Source organism: Aotus nancymaae, unplaced genomic scaffold (genome assembly GCF_030222135.1).
Source record: "Aotus nancymaae isolate 86718 unplaced genomic scaffold, 86718_ANA_hifiasm-v0.15.2.pri h1tg000016l, whole genome shotgun sequence".
Lineage (NCBI taxonomy): Eukaryota > Metazoa > Chordata > Mammalia > Primates > Aotidae > Aotus > Aotus nancymaae.
In genome coordinates this window covers 53,145,342-53,165,656 of record NW_026988428.1, presented here as the reverse complement: position 1 = coordinate 53,165,656, position 20,315 = coordinate 53,145,342, and the positions used below count along the sequence as shown (strand labels likewise).

The 20,315-nt window shown below is 46.9% G+C and overlaps 1 protein-coding gene, 2 long non-coding RNA genes and 1 pseudogene across 5 annotated transcripts; all 4 read left to right on the top strand.

Annotated features, from left to right (window-relative positions):
- The first annotated feature begins 2,726 nt into the window (after positions 1–2,726).
- LOC135275281 (uncharacterized) lies at positions 2,727–5,794 on the top strand. The gene is made up of 3 exons (XR_010342923.1): positions 2,727–3,271; positions 4,632–4,751; positions 5,707–5,794. It is a non-coding gene; the product is annotated as an uncharacterized LOC135275281 (long non-coding RNA).
- Positions 5,795–6,842: 1,048 nt separating this feature from the next.
- Positions 6,843–14,746, top strand: LOC135275404 (uncharacterized). 3 transcript variants are annotated; one of them, XR_010343013.1, is made up of 4 exons: positions 6,843–7,243; positions 7,488–7,546; positions 8,808–8,880; positions 14,661–14,746. It is a non-coding gene; the product is annotated as an uncharacterized LOC135275404 (long non-coding RNA). The 3 variants fall into 3 exon arrangements; XR_010343012.1 differs by lacking the exon at positions 6,843–7,243 and adding an exon at positions 7,818–7,938 and having other exon boundaries at positions 7,497–7,546; XR_010343011.1 differs by lacking the exons at positions 6,843–7,243; positions 7,488–7,546 and adding an exon at positions 7,559–7,938.
- A 2,027-nt stretch (positions 14,747–16,773) lies between these two features.
- LOC135275327 (putative uncharacterized protein FLJ44672) lies at positions 16,774–17,957 on the top strand (annotated as a pseudogene).
- Positions 17,958–18,444: 487 nt separating this feature from the next.
- LOC135275326 (putative uncharacterized protein FLJ44672) lies at positions 18,445–20,315 on the top strand. Its single transcript, XM_064376796.1, has 2 exons — positions 18,445–18,675; positions 18,829–20,315. Exons 1-2 carry the CDS (start codon positions 18,445–18,447, stop codon positions 19,501–19,503), a joined length of 906 nt encoding a protein of 301 aa, XP_064232866.1. The 3' UTR covers positions 19,504–20,315.

The following is a 20,315-nucleotide window of genomic DNA, read 5'->3' as shown; positions in this document are numbered from 1 at the left end:
TTGATGAACATGGAAGTACTGTATGTAGAATTGACTGTTCCAGCATCTTTGTATATTAGGCCAAATTTATATGTCTTCCCTTTATAAGAGGCACCCTGGTAGGCTAGGGGAGTTACACATGAAGTCTGATCTCAGCTTCACTGTCCAGAAATGCAACATGGTCCAATCAAATAACATTCTCTGAGCCTGTTTCTCTTTTACTTATTTTATTTATTTTTTATTTTTTAGAGACGGGGTCTTGCTCTTTTGCAGTGGTGTCATCTTGGATCACTGCAACCTCCACCTCTTGGGTTCAAGCAATTCTCCTGCCTCAGCCTCCTGAGTAGCTTGGACTACAGGCAAGTGCCACCACATCCAGCTAATTTTTGTATTTTTAGTAGAGATGGGGTTTCACCATTTTAGCAAGGATCGTCTCGATCTCTTGACCTCATGATCCACCTGCCTTAGCCTCCCAAAATGCTGTGATTACAGATGTGAGCCACCACACTTGCCCTGAGCTCATTTTTTAACTGTAAAATAAGAATAACAATTAATCTAAAAAGACAGCTTATTGTATTGTCTTTTATTTTCTGTGAAACTGTCTTGAACACAGTAATTATTTTCTTTGCCATGGCACATTTGTTTTTGTTTTGTCTTTGTTTTTCTTTTAGATGGAGTCTGTTTTGTTTTGTTTTGTTTTGTTTTTGTTTTTTTGAGATGGAGTCTCGCTGTTGTAGCCCAGGCTGGAGTGCAGTGGCATGATCTTGGCTCATCCTGTATCATACCCACAGAGAGACCCTTTTTTTCTCCAGGGTCTGGGGAGCAGCCAGGTTCCATGAGTTAAATGCAGATCTGAACCATACTGAGCTGGGATTAAAGTACACACTCTCCTCTTCTGAAAAGTAGCTAAGGATTCCACCTTGGTGTGGTGGAGAGTGTGGCAGAGCCAGCCCAGACAAGGACTGATCACCTGGAAAAGCATGCTATCAAAGGCCTTGGTGAGTGCTGAGTGCCATGGCTCACACCTGTAATCCCAGCACTTTGGGAAGCTGAGACAGGTAGATCACTTGAGGCCAGGAGTTTGAGTAGAACCTGGACAACATGGCAAAACCGTGTCTCTACTAAAAACACAAAAATTAGCCAGGTGTGGTGGCACTTGCCTCTAATCCCAGCTACTCAGGAGGCTGAGACAGGAGAATGGCTTGATCCAGGCAGGCAGAGGTTGCAGGGAGCCAAGATCACGCCACTGCACTCTAGCTTGGGAAACAGAGTGAGACTCCATCTCAAAAAAAAAAAAAAAACACCCTGAAGAAGAAATGTCTACTTCTGGGGGTTGGGTGGGGGACTGCTGACAGAACTGGAAACTTTCTTCAGGTGGGGTTGTTTGTTTGTTTTGAGATGGAGTCTGGCTCTCTCACCCAGGCTGGAGTGCAGTGGCACAATTTTGGCTCACTACAACCTCCGCCTCCCCATCCTCAGGTTCAAACAGTTCCCATGTCTTAGCCTCCTAAGTAGCTGAGATTACAGGCATGTGCCACCACACCAGCTAGTTTTTTTTTGCAGAGACGGGGTTTCACCATGTTGACCAGGCTGCTCTCGAACTTCTGACCTCAAGTGATCTACCCACTTTGACCTCCCAAAATGCTGGGATTACAGGCATGAACCACTGCACTCAGCCCCTTCAGGTGGGTTTTGAGGCTTCACTACGATACTAGTTTCCTGTTTCTGCTGCAACAAATTATCACACAATTAGGGCTTAAAACAACATAGACGTAGCTGGGTGTGGTAGCTCACGCCTGTAATCCAGCACTTTGGGAGGGTCAGGTGGGCAGATCACCTGAGGTCGGGAGTTCGAGACCAGCCTGACCAACATGGAGAAACTCCATCTCTACTAAAAATACACAAATAGCTGGGCGTGGTAGTGCATGGCTGTAATCCCAGCTACTCAGGAGGCTGAGGCAGGAGAATTGCTTCAACCTGGAAGGTGGAGATTGCAGTGAGCTGAGATCATGCCATCGCATTTCAGCCTGGGTAAAAAGAGTGGAATTCTGTCTCAAAAAAAGAAAGCAACACAGATGTATTCCCTTACAGTTCTGAAGGCCAGAATTCTAAAGTCAGTCCCACTGACTCAAGGTGGGAGCAGGGCAGGTACCTTCTGAGGCTCTGTAGGAGAATGAGTTTCCTGGCCCTGGAGGCATCCTGCACTCCCAGCTGTGCTGCCCTTCTTGAATGACTCCAGGTTACTGCTTCCATCACTACACTTCCCATCACTCTCCATCACCTGCTCTGCTCTGATAAGGATCTGGGTGAGTACATCAACCCCACTGTGACAAGCCAGAATAATCTTCCTTGCCAAAAATCCTTAAGTTCATTATATCTGCAAAGTCCCTTTTACCGTATGAGGTCATGTTCACCAGTTCCTGGGATTAGGTTATGAGCATCTTGGGGGGTCACTGTCAGCCTATTACAGGTATGCTGCAAAACTATTACACCTTCCTGGTGTTTCAGTGATTCTGAGAAAAAGGGTTGGGATTTTTGCTTTGGGGTTCCTCTTAAACTTGTTTTTTTCTTTTTTGAGATGGACTCTTGCTCTTTTGCACAGGCTGGCTGCGGTCTCCGTTCCCTGCAACGTTTGCCTCCTGGGTTCAAGTCATTCTTCTACCTCAACCTCCTGAATAGCTGGGACTACAGGTGCCTACCACTATGTCTGGCTAAGTTTTGTATTTTTGGAGGAGATGGGGAAATGGAGGGGGTAGTGGAAGGTGAGGAAGGGGACAGAAGTTTCTGCTATGTTGCCCTCAGCTCAAAGCGATCCACTTAACTCTGCTCCCTAAGTGCTAGGATTACAGGCCTGCATGACCTCGCTGGCTGCTGTAAAGTCTTATTTCCACACAGCTGAGACACGTTTTAGGAAGTTTGCTAAAAGACCCTTGGAGACATTCTCATTGTGGCCTCCTTGTTGTCTTATTTAATTTGATTGATCTTTTCTGCCCTCCTCCTTTTCAGAAATTAAAAGGATAAAAAGAGGTACTAGACTTTAAAACTTCTCTTACAGTGTCCAATTAAACTAATTATAAGAACCACCAAAAAAGGGAAACATTTTTTCAAAAGCGGTAAAATGATACGGACCGTTGAGATGTAAAATATAGGAAATAAGTCATCATGTGTTAATGTTGCTCTGATATAGGGACATATTATTGACAATCAACCTTTGCTCAATTTTCAGAGAAATGGAATGATCGTGTCACTGATCTATGTAAACACATTGAAGAATTATCTGAAAGAAAATACAGTATGTCTAAACTGGAAAAGTCCTGTAATACTTTATTCATGAGTGTTTACACAGTGGAGTCACTGTTCATCTTGTAGTGTCTGTCTAAATATGAGAAACATTCTTTGTTTCTAGATTATTGCAAAGCTAAGGAAAAATTGTATCTCTTAAATTATCAGTTAGCATTTCTTTTAAACTTTCAGCATGGATATTGGGGATTTATTTACATATTTATTGCAAAGCCCTGGATCTTGGGGATTTAATTAATATTGTTTTTCTTTTTAACTAATTATTTCCCTTTATCTGCTTTGTTAAATTCGGTATTAGGTTGGGCATGGTGGCTCATGCCTGTAATCCCAGCACTTTGGTAGGCCAAGGCAGGCAGATCATGAGGTCAGCTTGGCCAAGTCTTTTATCCTGTCTGAGCTTTAGTATGCTCTTTTGTGGTTGTGAGAACTGAAGATCTATCTCGAAGATTTGATAACATGCTACAGTGCTTCACATAATACCGGGTATATAAATACATAATAAATGCGTCTTCCTTATGTTTTTATTTACTTATTTATTTATTTTTTGAGACAGAATCTTGCTCTGTTGCACAAACTGGAGTGCAGTGGCATGAGATCTTGGCTCACTGCCGCCTCTGCCTCATGGTTTCAAGCAATTCTTCTGCCTCAGCCTCCCAAGTAGTGGGGATTATAGGCGTGCACCACCATGCTCAGCTAACTTGTGTATTTTTAGTAGAGACAGGGTTTCACCATGTTGGCCAGAGTGGTCTTGAACTCCTGACCTCAAGTGATCCACCCGGCTTGGCCTCCCAAAGTGCTGGAATTTCAGGTGTGAGCCACTACACCCGACCTATGTTTTCATGATATTGTTAATTTAGTACTATTCTGAGTAAAAATCATTTGCTATTAAAGTTTTATGAATTCACTGTTTCATAAATTGACTGACAATTTTTATAAATGTCAGTGCTTTTATAAGTTGAAACTGATTATGTTGTAGGGCTTTTGTTGTGATGGTGGTTTATTAGATTATTTTGTTTTAAGACAACAATGTTCATCTGTTGTGAAATTATAAAAACAATCTTCACATTTTATAATTTTAAAGCAATATTAATGGTAATTGCCTTAGGGAAAGTTTTTTTTTTGTAATATGAAAGTATGATATTCAAGTTTAGTGTACAGCAAAGGATATTAAATCTAAGCACTAATGTGCTGTATAGTGCACTTGAAACATTAGTACAAATATCAGTGTTTAACAGATAGACCTTAACACATAATGATAGCAAAAAAATGGAGCTGTTTTGATGGGAGACTGTTGGTTATGTTTGATTTTAATACTACCCATGCTCTTGACTTTCTTTTTTTTTCTTTGAAAGAGAGTCTTGCTCTTTCACTCAGGCTGGAGTGCAGTGGTGTGATCTCAGCTGACCGAAACTTCCACTTCTCAGGTTGAATCGATCCTCTTGCCTCAGCCGCCCTAGTAGCTAGGACTACAGGTGAGTGCCACCATGCCTGGCTAATTTTTTTATTTTTAGTAGAGATGGGGTTTCACCATGTTGGCCAGGCTGGTCTCGGACTCCTGACCTTAGGTGATCCAGCCACCTTGGCCTACCACAGTGCTGGGGTTACAGGTGTGAGCCACCCGCACTTGGGTAGCTCTTGACTTTTTTCTTTTTTTTTTTTTGAGATGGAGTTTTGCTCTTGTTGCCCAGGCTGTAGGGCAATAGCTCAATCTCAACTTGCTGCAACCTCTGCTTCCCGGGTTCAAGCTATTCTTCTGCCTCAGCCTCCAGAGTAGCTGGGATTACAGGCATATGCCACAGTTAATTTTATATTTTATTAGAGATGGGTTTTTTTCATGTTGGTCAGGCTAGTCTGGAACGGTCTACCTCAGGTGATTTGCCTGCCTCAGCTTCCCAAAATGTTGGGATTACAGGCATGAGCCACCATGCCCAGCCCAGCTCTTGACTTCTTATAGCTGTTATATTAGTTGAATCTTGAGTAAATAAATGCTAGCTTAAAAGTTGCAGTTCAGGGAATCTTCTGTTTCCGTTATTTAAAAAACTATTTTTATAAGTCCAATAAGGTTACACTGATGTTTCTGTTTTGAAAATATTACCTCTTCCATTTAGTACTGTATGTATTAAATAATATTAGCTGGTATGTTTTTCTCGCTTTATAATGTGGTTCAGATTTCTGTAGAAAGTCTGGCTGTATCTACATTGCCTTAATGTAATGGGATCTACCTATCTTTTCTTTTCTTTATTCTTTTCTTTTCTTTTTGAGCTGGAGTTTTGCTCTTGTCACCCATGCTAGAGTGCAATGGGGTGATCTTAGCTCACTGCAACCTCTGCCTCCTGGGTTTAGGTGATTCTCCTATCTCAGCTTCCCAAGTAGCTAAGATTACAAGCACTCACCACCACAACTGGCTAATTTTTGTATTTTTCATAGAGATGCGGTTTTGCCATGTTGGCCAGCCTGGTCTCCAATTCCTGACCTCAGGCGATTCACCTGCCTTGGCCTCCCAAGTGCTAGGATTACAGGGTAAGTCACCCTGCCTGGCTGTAGTGGGATATTTCACTGCGAACTTTGATGAACAGAATATTAGCATTTTTGGTGTTATTTTTATTTTCCTCACACAGTTTTTCTTTGGACTGAATTACAATAACAGAAGTAGAGATTAAATTATAAAAGTTAAAGAGCAATGCCTGGCTCAGTGGCTCATGCCTGTAATCCCAGCACTTTGGGAGGCCAAGGTGGGTGGATCACGAGGTCAGGAGATCGAGACCATCCTGGCAAACATGGTGAAATTCAGTCTCTACTAAAAGTATAAAAATTAACTAAGCATGGTGGCGGGCACATGTAGTCCCAGGTACTCAGGAGGCTTAGGCAGGAGAATCACTTGAACCCAGGACACGGAGGTTGCAGTGAGCTGAGATTGTGCTGCTTCACTTCAGCCTGGCGACAGAGCGAGACTCCATCTGAAAAATAAAAAGTTAAAGAGCAATACAGATTGTGTTTAAATGATCTCCCTTTTTCTTTTTGTCCTGATAGCTCAAACAGTAAAAGCCAATGGTCTGTTGATGATCCTATACCCCTTTTCTCCAGTCTCATGTTGAAGATCTTTATGTAGAAGGACTTCCCAAAAGAATGTTTTTTCCTTTGTGAGACAGAGTTTTCACTCTTGTTGCCTCGGCTGGAGTGTAGTCGCATGATCTTGGCTCACTTCAACCTCTGCCTCCTGGGTTCAAGCAATTCTCCTGCCTCAGTCTCCATATGGGCCAGGCTGGCCTCGAAATCCTGACCTTGTGATACACCTTCCTTGGCCTCCCAAAGTGCTGGGATTACAGGCATGAGCCACTGTGCCCAGCCTATTTTATGTATTTTTCATCTTCCCCTTTTTAATTTACCTGGGTCCAACTTTGAGTCAGTCATGCCAGTGTTAGCTTTTGAAACATGAACACCGCCCACACCTGACTGGCATGCAACTTACATTTTCTTTTACAATGTTGTGCTACTTTTGCTGAAGAAAAGAGTATCCATGTCTTGCTTTTAGGCATGAGATTTTTAAAGCATATGTGGGAATATACGATTGTTTTTGTAGATATGTAGAGGAAGATAGCCTTGAATGCAATGCAATATTAAAGGATTCCATTTAAGATTTTGTAGTATGCTTCAAAGAGCTGTGTGTTGCCAAGTTGCCACTTTACTTGTGAGGACACATGCTCCATGAAGCAACTTATGAGACAATTTGCAATTTTTTTTTTGTTACTCTTTAGAAACCTCAACTGAAGATTTAGTTGTGCTCAAGCATTCAGATTGTCTTTTCTTAATTTTTTTCTGAGAGGGAGTCTTTCTCTGTCACCCAGGCTATGTAGTGCAGTGATGCGATCTCAGCTCACTGCAACCTCCCCCTCTTGGGTGCAAGCAATTCTGCAGCTCAGCCTCCTGAGTAGCTGTGATTCCAGGTGCCTGCCACCACACCCAGGTAAGGTTTGTATTTTTAGTGGAGATGGGGTTTTACCACGTTGGCCTGGTTGGTCTCAAACTTTTGACCTTGTGATCTGTCTGCCTCAGCTTTCCAAAGCGTTGGAATTACAGGCAGGAGTTACTGTGCCCAGCCTGTCTTTTCTTTTCAAAACCACCCTTGGTGATTAAATATTAAATGTGTACTAATGGATATTACTTTGCTAAATACTGCCTAGTGAATATTAAATATTCTCACCTTTCAGACATGAACTTATGAATTCAATAACTGAAGATTTACAGCTTGATAAACCAGCTTCAGGAGGTACGTCTTCAGTCTTAAGTCAGATGAGAAGATTATGTGCAATAATTATTTAATAATTAACATTGATTTCTTTAATGGTACCTTCCACATTAAATAATATGTCTCTAACTATTAATTGTTTTCCAGGATAAGATAATTCATGCTGTCAAAATTCTAATACTCTCTAAAACAGTCAACTTATTTTCTTTGTATTAACCCATTATAAATACATGTAGATACTGGATTAATGGGTAGACAGCAGTAAAATAACAATCTTTGTCCTACTTCTCAGATGCAAGATTTATTTGGCATAGCGCATCGAACAGTTTATTGTCCAAGTCTACGCCAGTCAACTGAACAAGCATTCATCAAATGCTCGTGATACCCAGAACATAAGAAGGTTTCCTTTTAGAGTATGGAGCCATGCATATCATGTCTTAACTGTTAGATGTGTTTTCTTACTAGTTTTGGCTCTGGCGTGGTGTGGGGACAAAACAGAATGGAATTAAACTGTTTAGATTTACTAAAATGGGAGGATTGCCAGCAAGATCATGTCCCTAGTCTCCCCATAGCAAATGTCGCCTGCTAGCTGTTTATTTATTTATTTATTGAGATGGAGTTTTGCTGGGTTGCCCATGCTGGAGTGCAGTGGCATGATCTCAGCTTGCTGTATCCTCCCACCTTCTGGGTTCAAGCAAATCTTCCTACTTCATGTTTCAAGTAGCTGGGATTACAGGCACCTGCCACCATGGCTGCCTAATTTTTGTATTTGTAGTAGGGATGGGGTTTCACCACGTTGGCCAGGCTGGTCTTGAACTCCTGACCTCAGGTGATCTGCCCACCTTGGCCTCCCAAAGTGCTAGGATTACAGGCGTGAGCCACTTTGCCTGGCCTGGTAGCTGTTCTTGAGCACACCGAGTTCTGCTTTTTTCCAGCTTTAATGAATGTCTGGTTCTTCCTTTTTTTGTTCAGTGTTAGCATTGTTTCAGTAATAAGTACATTCTGGAATCGTAGAAATAGTTTTAGTCACAGGAGAGAAAAAATACTGCCTATTTTATAATAATAATATTTCGGCTGGGCATGGTGGCTCACGCCTGTAATTAAGCACTTTGAAGGCCAAGGTGGTTGGATCACCTGAGGTCGGGAGTTCAAGACCAGCCTGACCAACATGGTGAAACCCGTCTTAAAACAATAATAATAATAATAATAATGATAATATTTAACAACCCAAGTTAGTAAACCCATTACATTGAGAAAACTTGTATTTTTGTGATTTCGACAGTAAAGGAAGAATGATGTGCCAGAATCACCAAATTAAGAAAGGCAGTGGATCAGCTTTTCTGCAAAAAAATTTGGTAAACCTTTTTTTCCTCCTTTAAAGTATATTACTGAGTAATGTCTTTTGTTTTGTTTTGTTTTGTTTTCTTTATATGGAGTCTTGCTCTGTCACCCAGGCTGGAGTACAGTGGCTCTCTGCAACCTCCACCTCCCGGATTCAAGTAATTTTCTTGCCTCACTCTCCCGAGTAGCTGAGATTACAGGCACACACCACCATGTATAGCTAATTTTTATATTTTTTTGGTAGAGATGGATTTCACCATGTTGGCCAGGCTTGTCTTGAACTCCTCATTCTGTGATTCCCACATTTTGGACTCCCAAAGTGCTGGCATTACAGATGTGAGCCACCACACCTGGTGGTAATGTTTTTTATAATGTTTTATCTTAGGAAAGTAAATACAATGAGTAGGACTCAGCTCCAGTTTTCTCTTACTGGTTTTTTTTTTTTTTTTTTTTTGGTGATGGAGTTTCAGTGTTGCTGCTCAGGCTGGAGTGCAGAGTGGCACTGTCTTGGCTCACTGCAACCTTCACCTCCCAGGTTCAAGCGATTGTCTTGCCTCAGCCTTTCAAATAGCTGGGATTGTAGGCACCTGCCACCATGCCTGGCTAATATTTGTATTTTTAGTAGAGTTGGGGTTTCATCATTTGGGCCATGCTAGCCTAAAACTCCTGACTTGAGTTGATTCCCCCTCCTCCCAACATGTTGGGATTACAGGCATGAGCCACTACACCTGGACTCTGACTTTTTTTAAATTATTATTTAGATGGAGTCTCATTCTGTCACCCAGGCTGGAGTGCAATGGCAGGATCTCAGTTCACTGCAACCTCTGCCTCCCAGTTTCAAGTGATTCTCCTGCCTCAGCCTCCCGACTAGCTGGGATTATAGGCATGACCACCACACTTGGCTAATTTTATATTTTCAATAGAGACAGGGCTTTGCCTTGTTGGTCAGGCTGGTCTAAAACTCCTGACCTCAGGTGGTTCAGCTGCCTCAGCATCCCAAATTGCTGGGATTACAGATGTGAGCCACCATGCTTAGCCATCCTACAGTTTTTAATATGCATAGATTATGGAAATTTTAATCCTACATAAGAGGAGAGAGTCGGGTAATGGAACCACATATGCTTTTTACTGAGTAGATTTTTCTGTACAGTCAAAGTTTTCTGCAGGAGGATTGACACCATTGGGAAGCCTCTTTTCTTTGGGCTTTACCTGTGCCTGGGTGCCACTCTGTAGTATCAGAGAGAGCTTTGGCAGTAGCCACCACTGGGCATTTGAAGGTACAACCTCAGCCAACCTTTCTTTTCTATCGTGTTCCTTAAATACTTCATCAACACTTCAAAATACTTAGTTTTAATTTTTTATTCAACACCTTTTGCCACCCAGAGTTGCTCTCTGCCCCATTTTAATTCTGCTTCTCAGCAGAATTCTAGGTTATTGTTCTCTGTCCCCCCATTTTGTATAAAAATGTTCAAATCTTGTGGACTCTTTCTTGGCTCCTCTCTGTCTCATTTTCAGTCTCTTGAGGCCCCTACCCTCATCCTCTCTACACTGGAGAGTGCCAGCTGGCAGCTTCATCCTGAGCCCTCTTTCTTTCTTTTTCTTTCTTTCTTTCTTTTTTTTTTTGAGATAGAATCTTCCTCTTGTCACCCAGGCTGGAGTGCAGTGGCACAGTCTTGGCTCACTGCAACCTCTGCCTCCCTGGTTCAAGCGATTCTCCTGCCTCAGCCTCCTGAGTAGCTGGGATTACAGATGTCCGCCACTATGCCTGGCTAATTTTTCTATTTTTTTAGTAGAGATGAGGTTTCACCATGTTGGCCAGGCTGGTCTCGAACTCCTGACCTTGTGATCCACCTGCCTTGGCCTCCCAAAGTGCTCAGATTACAGACATGAGCCACTTTGCCCAGCCTCTTTCTCTCTTTGTACTGTATCTTACTTACAGATAATCCCACCCTGCCCACCTCTTGAAAATATTATATTGTCTATGTCTTTAAGACTCTCATTCCTGGCCTTGAAGACGCTCCTCATACCAGACCTCTATATTTACCTATCTGCTTGACCCCTCCTCAGGCTTCATGTGTCCCAGGCAAAGTCCCCATTTCCCTCTCCATGAGCTCCTCTCAGGGTCTACCAGCTGCCCAAGCCAGATGCCCAGGAGTTACCCTGAGGTATGATTGTCTCCCTTCCCGTATCCAGCCTAGCAAGACCTGCTGACTCTGCCCAAACACAAAGCCCAGGTTCTACCCCATCCTCTGTCACTGCCCTCCAGTGCTCAGTTAGAGCCATGCCACAGAGCAGCCAGGTCAGGCTCATTGAAAGTAGGAGGTGGAGCCTGTCATTCTCTGGAATGTCATCTGTTGTGGCTTCCACTGTACTTGGAGTAAACCTCACAGCCCCTGATTGGATCTGCAGGGGCATGGGTGAGCTGCTCTCTGCCATTCCTCTGCTTTTTCCACATGCCCTCTGTGGATTGCTTGCTCTGTGCCAGCCACTCTGGTCATTTGTGTGCCTCTCTTCCTCTCAGGTCACAGCCTCCTGGCACTGTTGCACTGAGGGCTGGTGTTTGTGGAATGCTGTTAGTTGAGGGCTTTCTGTGCTTCTCCTTTCTATTAGCATCACAGTTGAAATGTCACCATGCTGGAGAGGTCTTCACTGAGCACCATCTCACCTCAGCCTCGAGGCTCACTGACTCATCCTCCTTTCATTTTTCACAGAGCGCTGCTGGCTGACTTTTTCCTCCTACTTCAGCACAGTGGCCCTGACAGCCCAGATCATACCTGTCTTGTTTACTTCTCAAGCAGGTTCTCAAGTGATTCTCCTGCCTCAGCCTCCCAAGTAGCTGGGATCACAGGTGTGCACCACCACACGCAGCTAATTTTATTTTTTATTTGTAGTAGAGATGAGGGTTCCACCATGTTGGTCAGGCTGCTCTGAAACTCCTGACCTAAGGTGATCCACCTACCTTGGCCTCCCAGAGTGCTGGGATTACAGGTGTGAGCCACTGTGCCTGGCCAGGAATGGATTATTTGTATGCTTCCCCTTTTGAGACGTTGCCATGGCATTTGTAAACTGTCATGGTGTTGGTGGGAGTGTAGTAGCAGTGAGGATGACCAGAGGCCACTCCCGTCACTATCTTGGTTTTGGCTGGCCGCTTTACTGCAACCCATTTTATTAGCAAGGTCTTTATGAACTGTATCTTGTGCTGACCTCCTTCCTCACCCTGTGACTTAGAATGCCTTAACTATCTGAGAATGCAACTCAGTAGGTCTCAGCCTCATTTTACCCAGCTCCTATTTTAGATGGAGTTGCTCTGGTTCAAATGCCTCTGACAGTATTGCTGCTTTCTTTATGGTCCCTGAAAGGGGAAAGGAAATCTTAGGATTTTCATGACTATGAACCACTGCAAGTATTGAGGAAATAATTACTACTTCCAACCTCATAATCCTGAAGTCATTTGGTACCTGTGAGTCAGGTGTTGGAAACTGGGCAGTGTGGAAGACAGTGCCCTGCCCCAGGCGTTCTGGAGCATTTAATCCGGTGGGGAAATCTGTAGTAAGTAGGAGATACTTACTATGTAAGAAGGGGTTGTGGTCTGGGAAAGAATTAAGTGGAATAAGGGGGATAATGAGGCAGAGGGTGCGATTGGGACAGCCTTGGTGATGCGTGATAAGCACATTCTGCAGTTGGTCTCACCTCTTTCTAAAACTTGCAGTTTTCACTCTCAACCCCAACAAAGCGTTCTTTTTTGTTTTATAGAAAGTTTGTCAGAATTAGGTTTATATATTTTCTTGTTGAATTAACAGAATAATTTGATTTAACATCACTCTCTAGTATGACTGAAAGCCTCTAATCTTTTACTGTTATTTATTTATGGGCATATTTCTTTTTACGGCTATGGTAATTATTTCACTTTGTGTGATTTCTCAAAAACATGTGTTTCTTATGCCGAGCTCCTACACTAGATCCCTTCAGATTTGATGCTAATAACATGAAGTAAGAATTTAAGACAAGTCTTTAGATGTTAGAGGAAAGCCAATCTAATAGCAAAGAAATTAATTAATTAATTTCAAGTTGACATTCAAGTTGAGTTGTGGAGGTGGGGGAGGCAGTTTGGTAAATGAGTTCGGAAGTAAGGAGAAAGGTCTGGCAATAGATATAATTTTGGATTTTGTAGTAGTGTTTTGATAGCAGTTGTTGATAGCACCAAAATAAATTATCAGTGAGCTCCCTGACAGCTCCCTGACTTTGCTTTTTAAAGAAACAGGGTCGTGTTATGTTTTCTGGGCTGGGCTGGAACTCCTGGGCTCAAGTTATCCTCCCGTCTCAGTCTCCTAAGTCGTATCTAGGGCTATAGCCATGTGCCACCATGCCCAGGTTTGAGCCACTCCCAGCCATCGTGTTGCAAAATATTTAAATGTTACATTCAGAGGTGCATGGGAGAGCTGTATATAAATAGCATCATGTAAATTGCTTGAATGTTTCTCTTTAGAGTTCTGTTTGGATGTGGCTTAAGAGCAGGGATTAGTAAATTCATTTTTACTTCTTTTTTCTTAAGGCAGATTCTCACTCTGTTGTTCAGGCTGGAGTGCAGTAGCTCACTGCAGCCTCTGCCTCCCAGGTTCAACTGATTCTCTTGCCTCAGCCTCATGAGTAGCTGGGACTACAGATGCCTGCCACCACACCCAGTTTTCTTCTTTTTTTTTTTTTTTTTTTTTGCTGGAGACAGGGTTTCACCATTTTGGCCAGGCTGGTCTCGAACTCCTGACCAAAGTGATGCCCCTGCCTTGGCTATTCAAAGAGTTGGGATTACAGGCATGAGCCATGGTGTCTGGCCATTTTTTTTTTCTTTTTTTACATTTTTAAATTACAGTTTTTATACCTATTCAGAAGTAGAGAAAATAGTACAATGAACACTAAAATACCCATTCCTGAATTTCTGTGATCATTAAGATTGTCCTACATTTTGTTCTATTTCTTTTCCTCCCTTTGCAAGAATATTGTAAAGCAAATCACAGTCTTCATATCATTTTACCTGTTCAGTGCACATCCCCAAACAGCCACTATCTCATCACATCTGACAAAACTAAAAATGATTTTTTGGTGTCAGCTCATTGTTTGCTTTATATCTGGATCCAAACAATCTTCTTGTGCTAACTTTGGTTATTATGCCTCTTTTAATCTAAACCAGCCTCTGCTTACTATTGTTATTTCACATTCCATGAATTCTTTGTGGAAAGTTACTTCTTTTAAAATAGCATGCTTACAAGGTTGAAGGGGTAAAGAATATTGATCTTGTGGTTGCAGTGCAGATGAAAGTGTAGCCTGAAATGTGCCAGTGTGCAGCAGCAATGGAGGAGGGTTATTAAAGGTCACCAGCAGGGAGTAGCAAAAGGCTGCTTCCAAATAGTATTTACAGGCTGGGTGCGATGGCTCATGCCTGTAATCCCAGCACTTTGGGAGGCCAAGATGGGCGAACCATCTGAGATCAGGAGTTTGAGACCATCCTGCCCAAAATGGTGAAACCCGGTCTGTACTAAAAAATATAAAAATTAGCCAGGCATGATAGCAGGTGCCTATAATCTTAGCTACTTGGGAGGCTGAGGCAGAAGAATTACTAGAACCTGGGAGGTGGATGTTGCAGTGAGCTGAGATCATGCCACTGCACTCCAGCCTGGGTGACAGAGCAAGACTCCATCTAAAAAAAAAAAAATACTATTTAGGTTGTATTCTTTATTTTCTATAATAATTTTCTTTCTCTCTCTTCCTAAGGGTATTAAAAAAAAGTTTTATCTTTTAGGATCTTTGAAGATCTCTTTTAAGACCAAAACTTTGAAGCACATTCAAATGATCTGTATGTGGAAGGACTACTGGAAAACATTCCTTTCAAAAGTCCCTCGTGATATGGAATTCCAAGGCTGGAAAACATCAGTCAAGTGGGCAACCAAATTAATTTTTATTAAAAGGTAAGATAATCTGCAGAAACAAATTAAGAAGAGATTAATTTGATGAAGATGGGCCTTTTGTTCCCATCTCATCATGACTTCTTTATATTTACAATTAATATTTAGAATCACTTATTGAACAAACATTTATTTAGTATAAGCATTAGATGTGCAAAATTGGGTCTGACAAGAACCCTGTCATTGGGGGCTTAATACTAAGAAAAATAAAATGAAAAGTTTTCAGCATTTTTGGAGAAGAAAGCAAGGATGGCATATCCAGTTACTGTCTCATTAAAGATCAGTGAGAAAGCAAAAGCAAAGTATTATAAATTCCATCAAAGAAAACCATTTAAGTTTTTGTTTTTTAGACAGTCTCACTCTGTCACCCAACCTGGAGTGCTGAACATGATCATCTTTAAACACAAAAATTAATCACCATCACAACAGAAGCCCCACAACATAATCTGCTTCACTTACAAAAAGTGAAAAGAGAAAGGGAACCTGTTTCAAATATGAGTAAAGGCAGGGAGGTGTCAAATAGGGTCACATATTCACATACCTCAGCCATTGTGTGTGGAGTGAGGAGTGCCATGTGGGTGTGGTGGGATTGCATAGATAGACTTGTGTGACCAAGTGGAGGAAGGGCTTAGAGCCTACCAAAGAAGTGGCAGTCATTAAATGGTCTCATAGTGTTATGCCCTAGCAAGTTTAAACAGAAGCGCCATGCACTGAGTTTGTTGAGAGTCCACCTTTATGCTGGCATCTGAGAGTCAGCTAGAGCTCAAACCTCTTGGCCAAGAACAAAGGGCAATCAACATTTTTATATCAGTTTAGGGTCAGGGGCAGTAAGCAGATTATTACAGAAGCAGAAGGAGCAGGTCAAGGGAAGGGGGGCTTGTCTAACAAAAAGTTCTACTTAAGATTGTTTTTTACTCAAGATGTTTTTTTACTCAGGCCCATCTCCCTCCTGACAGCGGCCTCTCCAGGCCCAGCTCTGGCCTCCCCACAGCCTCCCCAGCACCAGCCACTACTTCCTGGCGGCTACCCCAGGCCAAATTCCTGCCTGCCTCCCGGCTGCATCGACAAGCTCAGCACCTCCCTCACACTGGCCGGTTGAGGCCCAGCTTGTTCCTCTGGCAGACGTCTCTGGACCCAGCTCTCGCCTGGCGCTGGCCTCGTGTCTGGGCCCAGGTCCTCCCTCGAACCAGCCTTTCTCGGCCCAGCCCACCTCTCACAGAGTCTCCCAGGCCAGCTCGTGCCTCCCGGCAGCCTGTCCAGGCCCGAAGCTTCCTCTCCGGGCCCGGCCTCCCCAGGCCCAGCTCCTGCCTGCACTAGGTCCCTCCGGGCCCAGCCTCCGCCTCTCAGTGGACCCTCCTGACCCAGCTCGTGGCCTCCGCTCAGCCCAGCTCCTGCCTCTGCAGCAGCGTGTTTCCACAGGCCCAGCACCCAGCCTCCCCGTGGCCCCCTCGGGCCAAGCGGGTGCCTTGAACATCTTCAGGTTAGCTTCTCGGAGCCCAGCGCCTCCTCCTGGCGGTGTCTAAGGGCCCGTCTTCCTGCTTCGCCTCGCAGCAACCTCTGTGAACTCGGCTCCTGTCCTACTCCCGGCGGCCTTTGTAGGCCCAAAAGCTCAGGCCCTCAACTCAGGCTCTCCAGGTCCACCGGCTCATGCCTCACGCTGGCCTCTCCAGGCTCGGCTCCTGCCCTCCCAGGGCATCTCCAGGCCCCAAACGTTCCCGAGTCAGCTTCTGCCGGCCCAGTTCCTGCTGCCTCCTCCCGCTGGCCTCGGGAGGCCCAAGCATTGGGTCCTGAAGTCGGCCTCTCCAGGCCCAACTCCTGCCCTCCTGGCGTCTCCTCCCCATGGGCACAAAATGTGCTCACGTGGGCCCCTCCAGGGCCAGCTCCTGCCTCCCAACGGCCCCCTGGGGCCCAGCTCCTGCTTCCCATCAGCCTCTCCGGGAGGTCCAGCCTATGCCTCCCTCTGGCGGCCTCCCCAGGCCCGGATCCTCCTCTCTGGCCGCATCTACTGGACTGCGTCCTGCCTCCCAGCAGCTTCTTTTGGCTCAGCTCCTGGCCAGCTTCCAGCTGCCTTTCCTCTGTCGGCCCGAAGCTTCCTCAAGTGGGGCTTTCTGGGCCTCCGTTCTGCCTCCCGCTGGCCTTGACAGGCCCTGCTACTGCCTGACATTGGCTGCTCCAGGCCCAGCTCTGGACTCCCCACAGCCTACCCAGCACCAGCTGCTGCCTGCTGGTGGCTTCCCCAGGCCAAGATCCTGCTTGCCTTCCTGCCTGCATTCCGGCTGTGTCCACAGGCCCAGGGCCTCCCATGAGCCCAGGGACCAAGCTCGTGCCTGTGGCAAACCTCTCCGGACCCAGCTCTCGCCTCATGCTGGCCTCAAGTCTAGGCCCAGGTCCTCCCTCGCAGCAGCCTTCCTCAGCCCAGCTCGCATATCACGGACTCTCCCGGACTAGCTACTGCCTCCCGGCAGCCTGTCCAGGTCCGAAGCTTCTTCTCCGGGCCTGGCCTCTGCAGGCCCGGCTCCTGCCTGTGCCAGGCCCCTCCGGGCCCAGCCTCTGCCTTTCAGTGGACCCTCCAGGCCCAGCTCGTGCCATCATGGTGGCCTCTGCTCAGGCCCAGCTGCTGCCACAGAGGCCCTGCCCCCGGCTTCCCTATGGCCTCATCGGGCCAAGCCAGTGCATCCCAGCAGCCCTTCCGGGCCCAGCATTGGCCTTCTGGCATCCTCCCTGGACCCAGAACGTCTTCAGGTAGGCCTCTCGGGTCCCAGCTCCTCCTCTCAGCGGCATCTACAGGCCCAACTTCCGAATTTGCCTCGTAGCAACCTATGTGGACTCGGCTCCTGCCCAGTTTTTGGACCTTTGTAGGCCCAAAAGCTCAGGCCCTCAACTCAGGCTCTCCAGGTCCACCGGCACATGCCTCACGCTGGCCTCTCCAGGCTCGGCTCCTGCCCTCCCAGGGCATCTCCAGGCCTCAAACGTTCCCAAGTCAGCTTCTGCCGGCCCAGTTCCTGCTGCCTCCTCCCGCTGGCCTTGGGAGGCCCAAGCATTGGGTCCTGAAGTTGACCTCTCCAGGCGCAACTCCTGCCCTCCTGGCATCTCCTCCCCATGGGCACAAAATGTGCTCACGTGAGCCCCTCTAGGGCCAGCTCCTGCCTCCCAACGGCCTCCTGGGGCCCAGCTGCTGCTTCCCATCAGCCTCTCTGGGATGTCCAGCCTATGCCTCCTCTGGCGACCTCCCCAGGCCCGGATCCTCCTCTCTGGCCGCATCTACTGGACTGCGTCCTGCCTCCCAGCAGCTTCTTTTGGCTCAGCTCCTGGCCAGCTTCCAGCTGCCTTTCCTCTGTCAGCCCGAAGCTTCCTCAAGTGGGGCTTTCTGGGCCTCCGTTCTGCCTCCCGCTGGCCTTGACAGGCCCTGCTACTGCCTGACATTGGCTGCTCCAGGCCCAGCTCTGGACTCCCCACAGCCTACCCAGCACCAGCTGCTGCCTGCTGGTGGCTTCCCCAGGCCAAGATCCTGCTTGCCTTCCTGCCTGCATTCCGGCTGCGTCCACAGGCTCAGGGCCTCCCACGAGCCCAGGGACCAAGCTCGTGCCTGTGGCAAACCTCTCCGGACCCAGCTCTCGCCTCATGCTGGCCTCAAGTCTAGGCCCAGGTCCTCCCTCGCAGCAGCCTTCCTCAGCCCAGCTCGCATATCACGGACTCTCCCGGACTAGCTACTGCCTCCCGGCAGCCTGTCCAGGTCCGAAGCTTCTTCTCTGGGCCTGGCCTCTGCAGGCCCGGCTCCTGCCTGTGCCAGGCCCCTCCGGGCCCAGCCTCTGCCTTTCAGTGGACCCTCCAGGCCCAGCTCGTGCCATCATGGTGGCCTCTGCTCAGGCCCAGCTGCTGCCACAGAGGCCCTGCCCCCGGCCTCCCTGTGGCCCCATTGGGCCAAGCCAGTGCATCCCAGCGGCCCTTCCGGGCCCAGCATTGGCCTTCTGGCATCCTCCCTGGACCCAGAACATCTTCAGGTAGGCCTCTCGGGTCCCAGCTCTTCCTCTCAGCGGCATCTACAGGCCCAACTTCCGAATTTGCCTCGTAGCAACCTATGTGGACTCGGCTCCTGCCCAGCTTTTGGACCTTTGTAGGCCCAAAAGCTCAGGCCCTCAACTCAGGCTCTCCAGGTCCACTGGCTCATGCCTCACGCTGGCCTCTCCAGGCTCGGCTCCTGCCCTCCCAGGGCTTCTCCAGGCCCCAAACGTTCCCGAGTCAGCTTCTGCCGGCCCAGTTCCTGCTGCCTCCTCCCGCTGGCCTCGGGAGGCCCAAGCATTGGGTCCTGAAGTCGGCCTCTCCAGGCCCAGCTCCTGCCCTCCTGGCGTCTCCTCCCCATGGGCACAAAATGTGCTCACGTGGGCCCCTCCAGGGCCAGCTCCTGCCTCCCAACGGCCCCCTGGGGCCCAGCTCCTGCTTCCCATCAGCCTCTCTGGGAGGTCCAGCCTATGCCTCCCTCTGGCGGCCTCCCCAGGCCCGGATCCTCCTCTCTGGCTGCATCTACTGGACTGCGTCCTGCCTCCCAGCAGCTTCTTTTGGCTCAGCTCCTGGCCAGCTTCCAGCTGCCTTTCCTCTGTTGGCCCGAAGCTTCCTCAAGTGGGGCTTTCCAGGCCTCCATTCTGCCTCCCGCTGGCCTTGACAGGCCCTGCTACTGCCTGACATTGGCCACTCCAGGCCCAGCTCTGGACTCCCCACAGCCTACCCAGCACCAGCTGCTGCCTGCTGGCAGCTTCCCCTTGTCAAGATCCTGCCTGGCTGCCTGGCTGAATCCCAGCTGAGTCCACAGGCCCAGCGCCTCTTCACACTGGCCAGTTGAGGCCCAGCTCGTGCCTCTGGCAGACGTCTCTGGACCTAGCTATCTCCTGGCACTGGCCTCAAGTCTGGGCCCAGGTCCTTCCTTGCACCAGCCTTTCTCAGCCCAGCTCACCTCTCATGGACTCTCCTGGGCCAGCTCTTGACTCCCGGTGTCCTGTCCAGGCCTGAAGCTTCTTCTCCAGCACAGGCTCCTGCCAGTGGTAAGCCCCTCGGGCCAATGTGGTGAAACTCTGGCTGTACTGAAAATTCCAAAATTATCCAGGCGTCGTGGTGGGTGCCTGTAACCCCAGCTACTCAAGAGGCTGAGGGACAAAAACCACTTAAGCCTAGGAGGCAGAGTTTGCAGTGAGCCAAGATTGTACCATTCCACTCCAGCCTGGGTAACAGAGTGAGACTCTATCTCACAAAAAAAAGGTGATAATTAATTCAAAACTCTTTTTGTGCAAATAGGTAGTTAGATGAATAGATAAATTGATGAAAAATAACTACATATTTTGTTTGTGTTTAGTTTAAATATATATAAGTTTCATTTGCGTGATACAACAGAAGCTGAAGAAACTAAAGTAAGGTGGGAGAATTTCTGAACTTCAGATAAATTCCTGTGTGCAAGTGATATCTTTTCATTGAACGCTCATTAAAATTATGAAAAAGTTAAA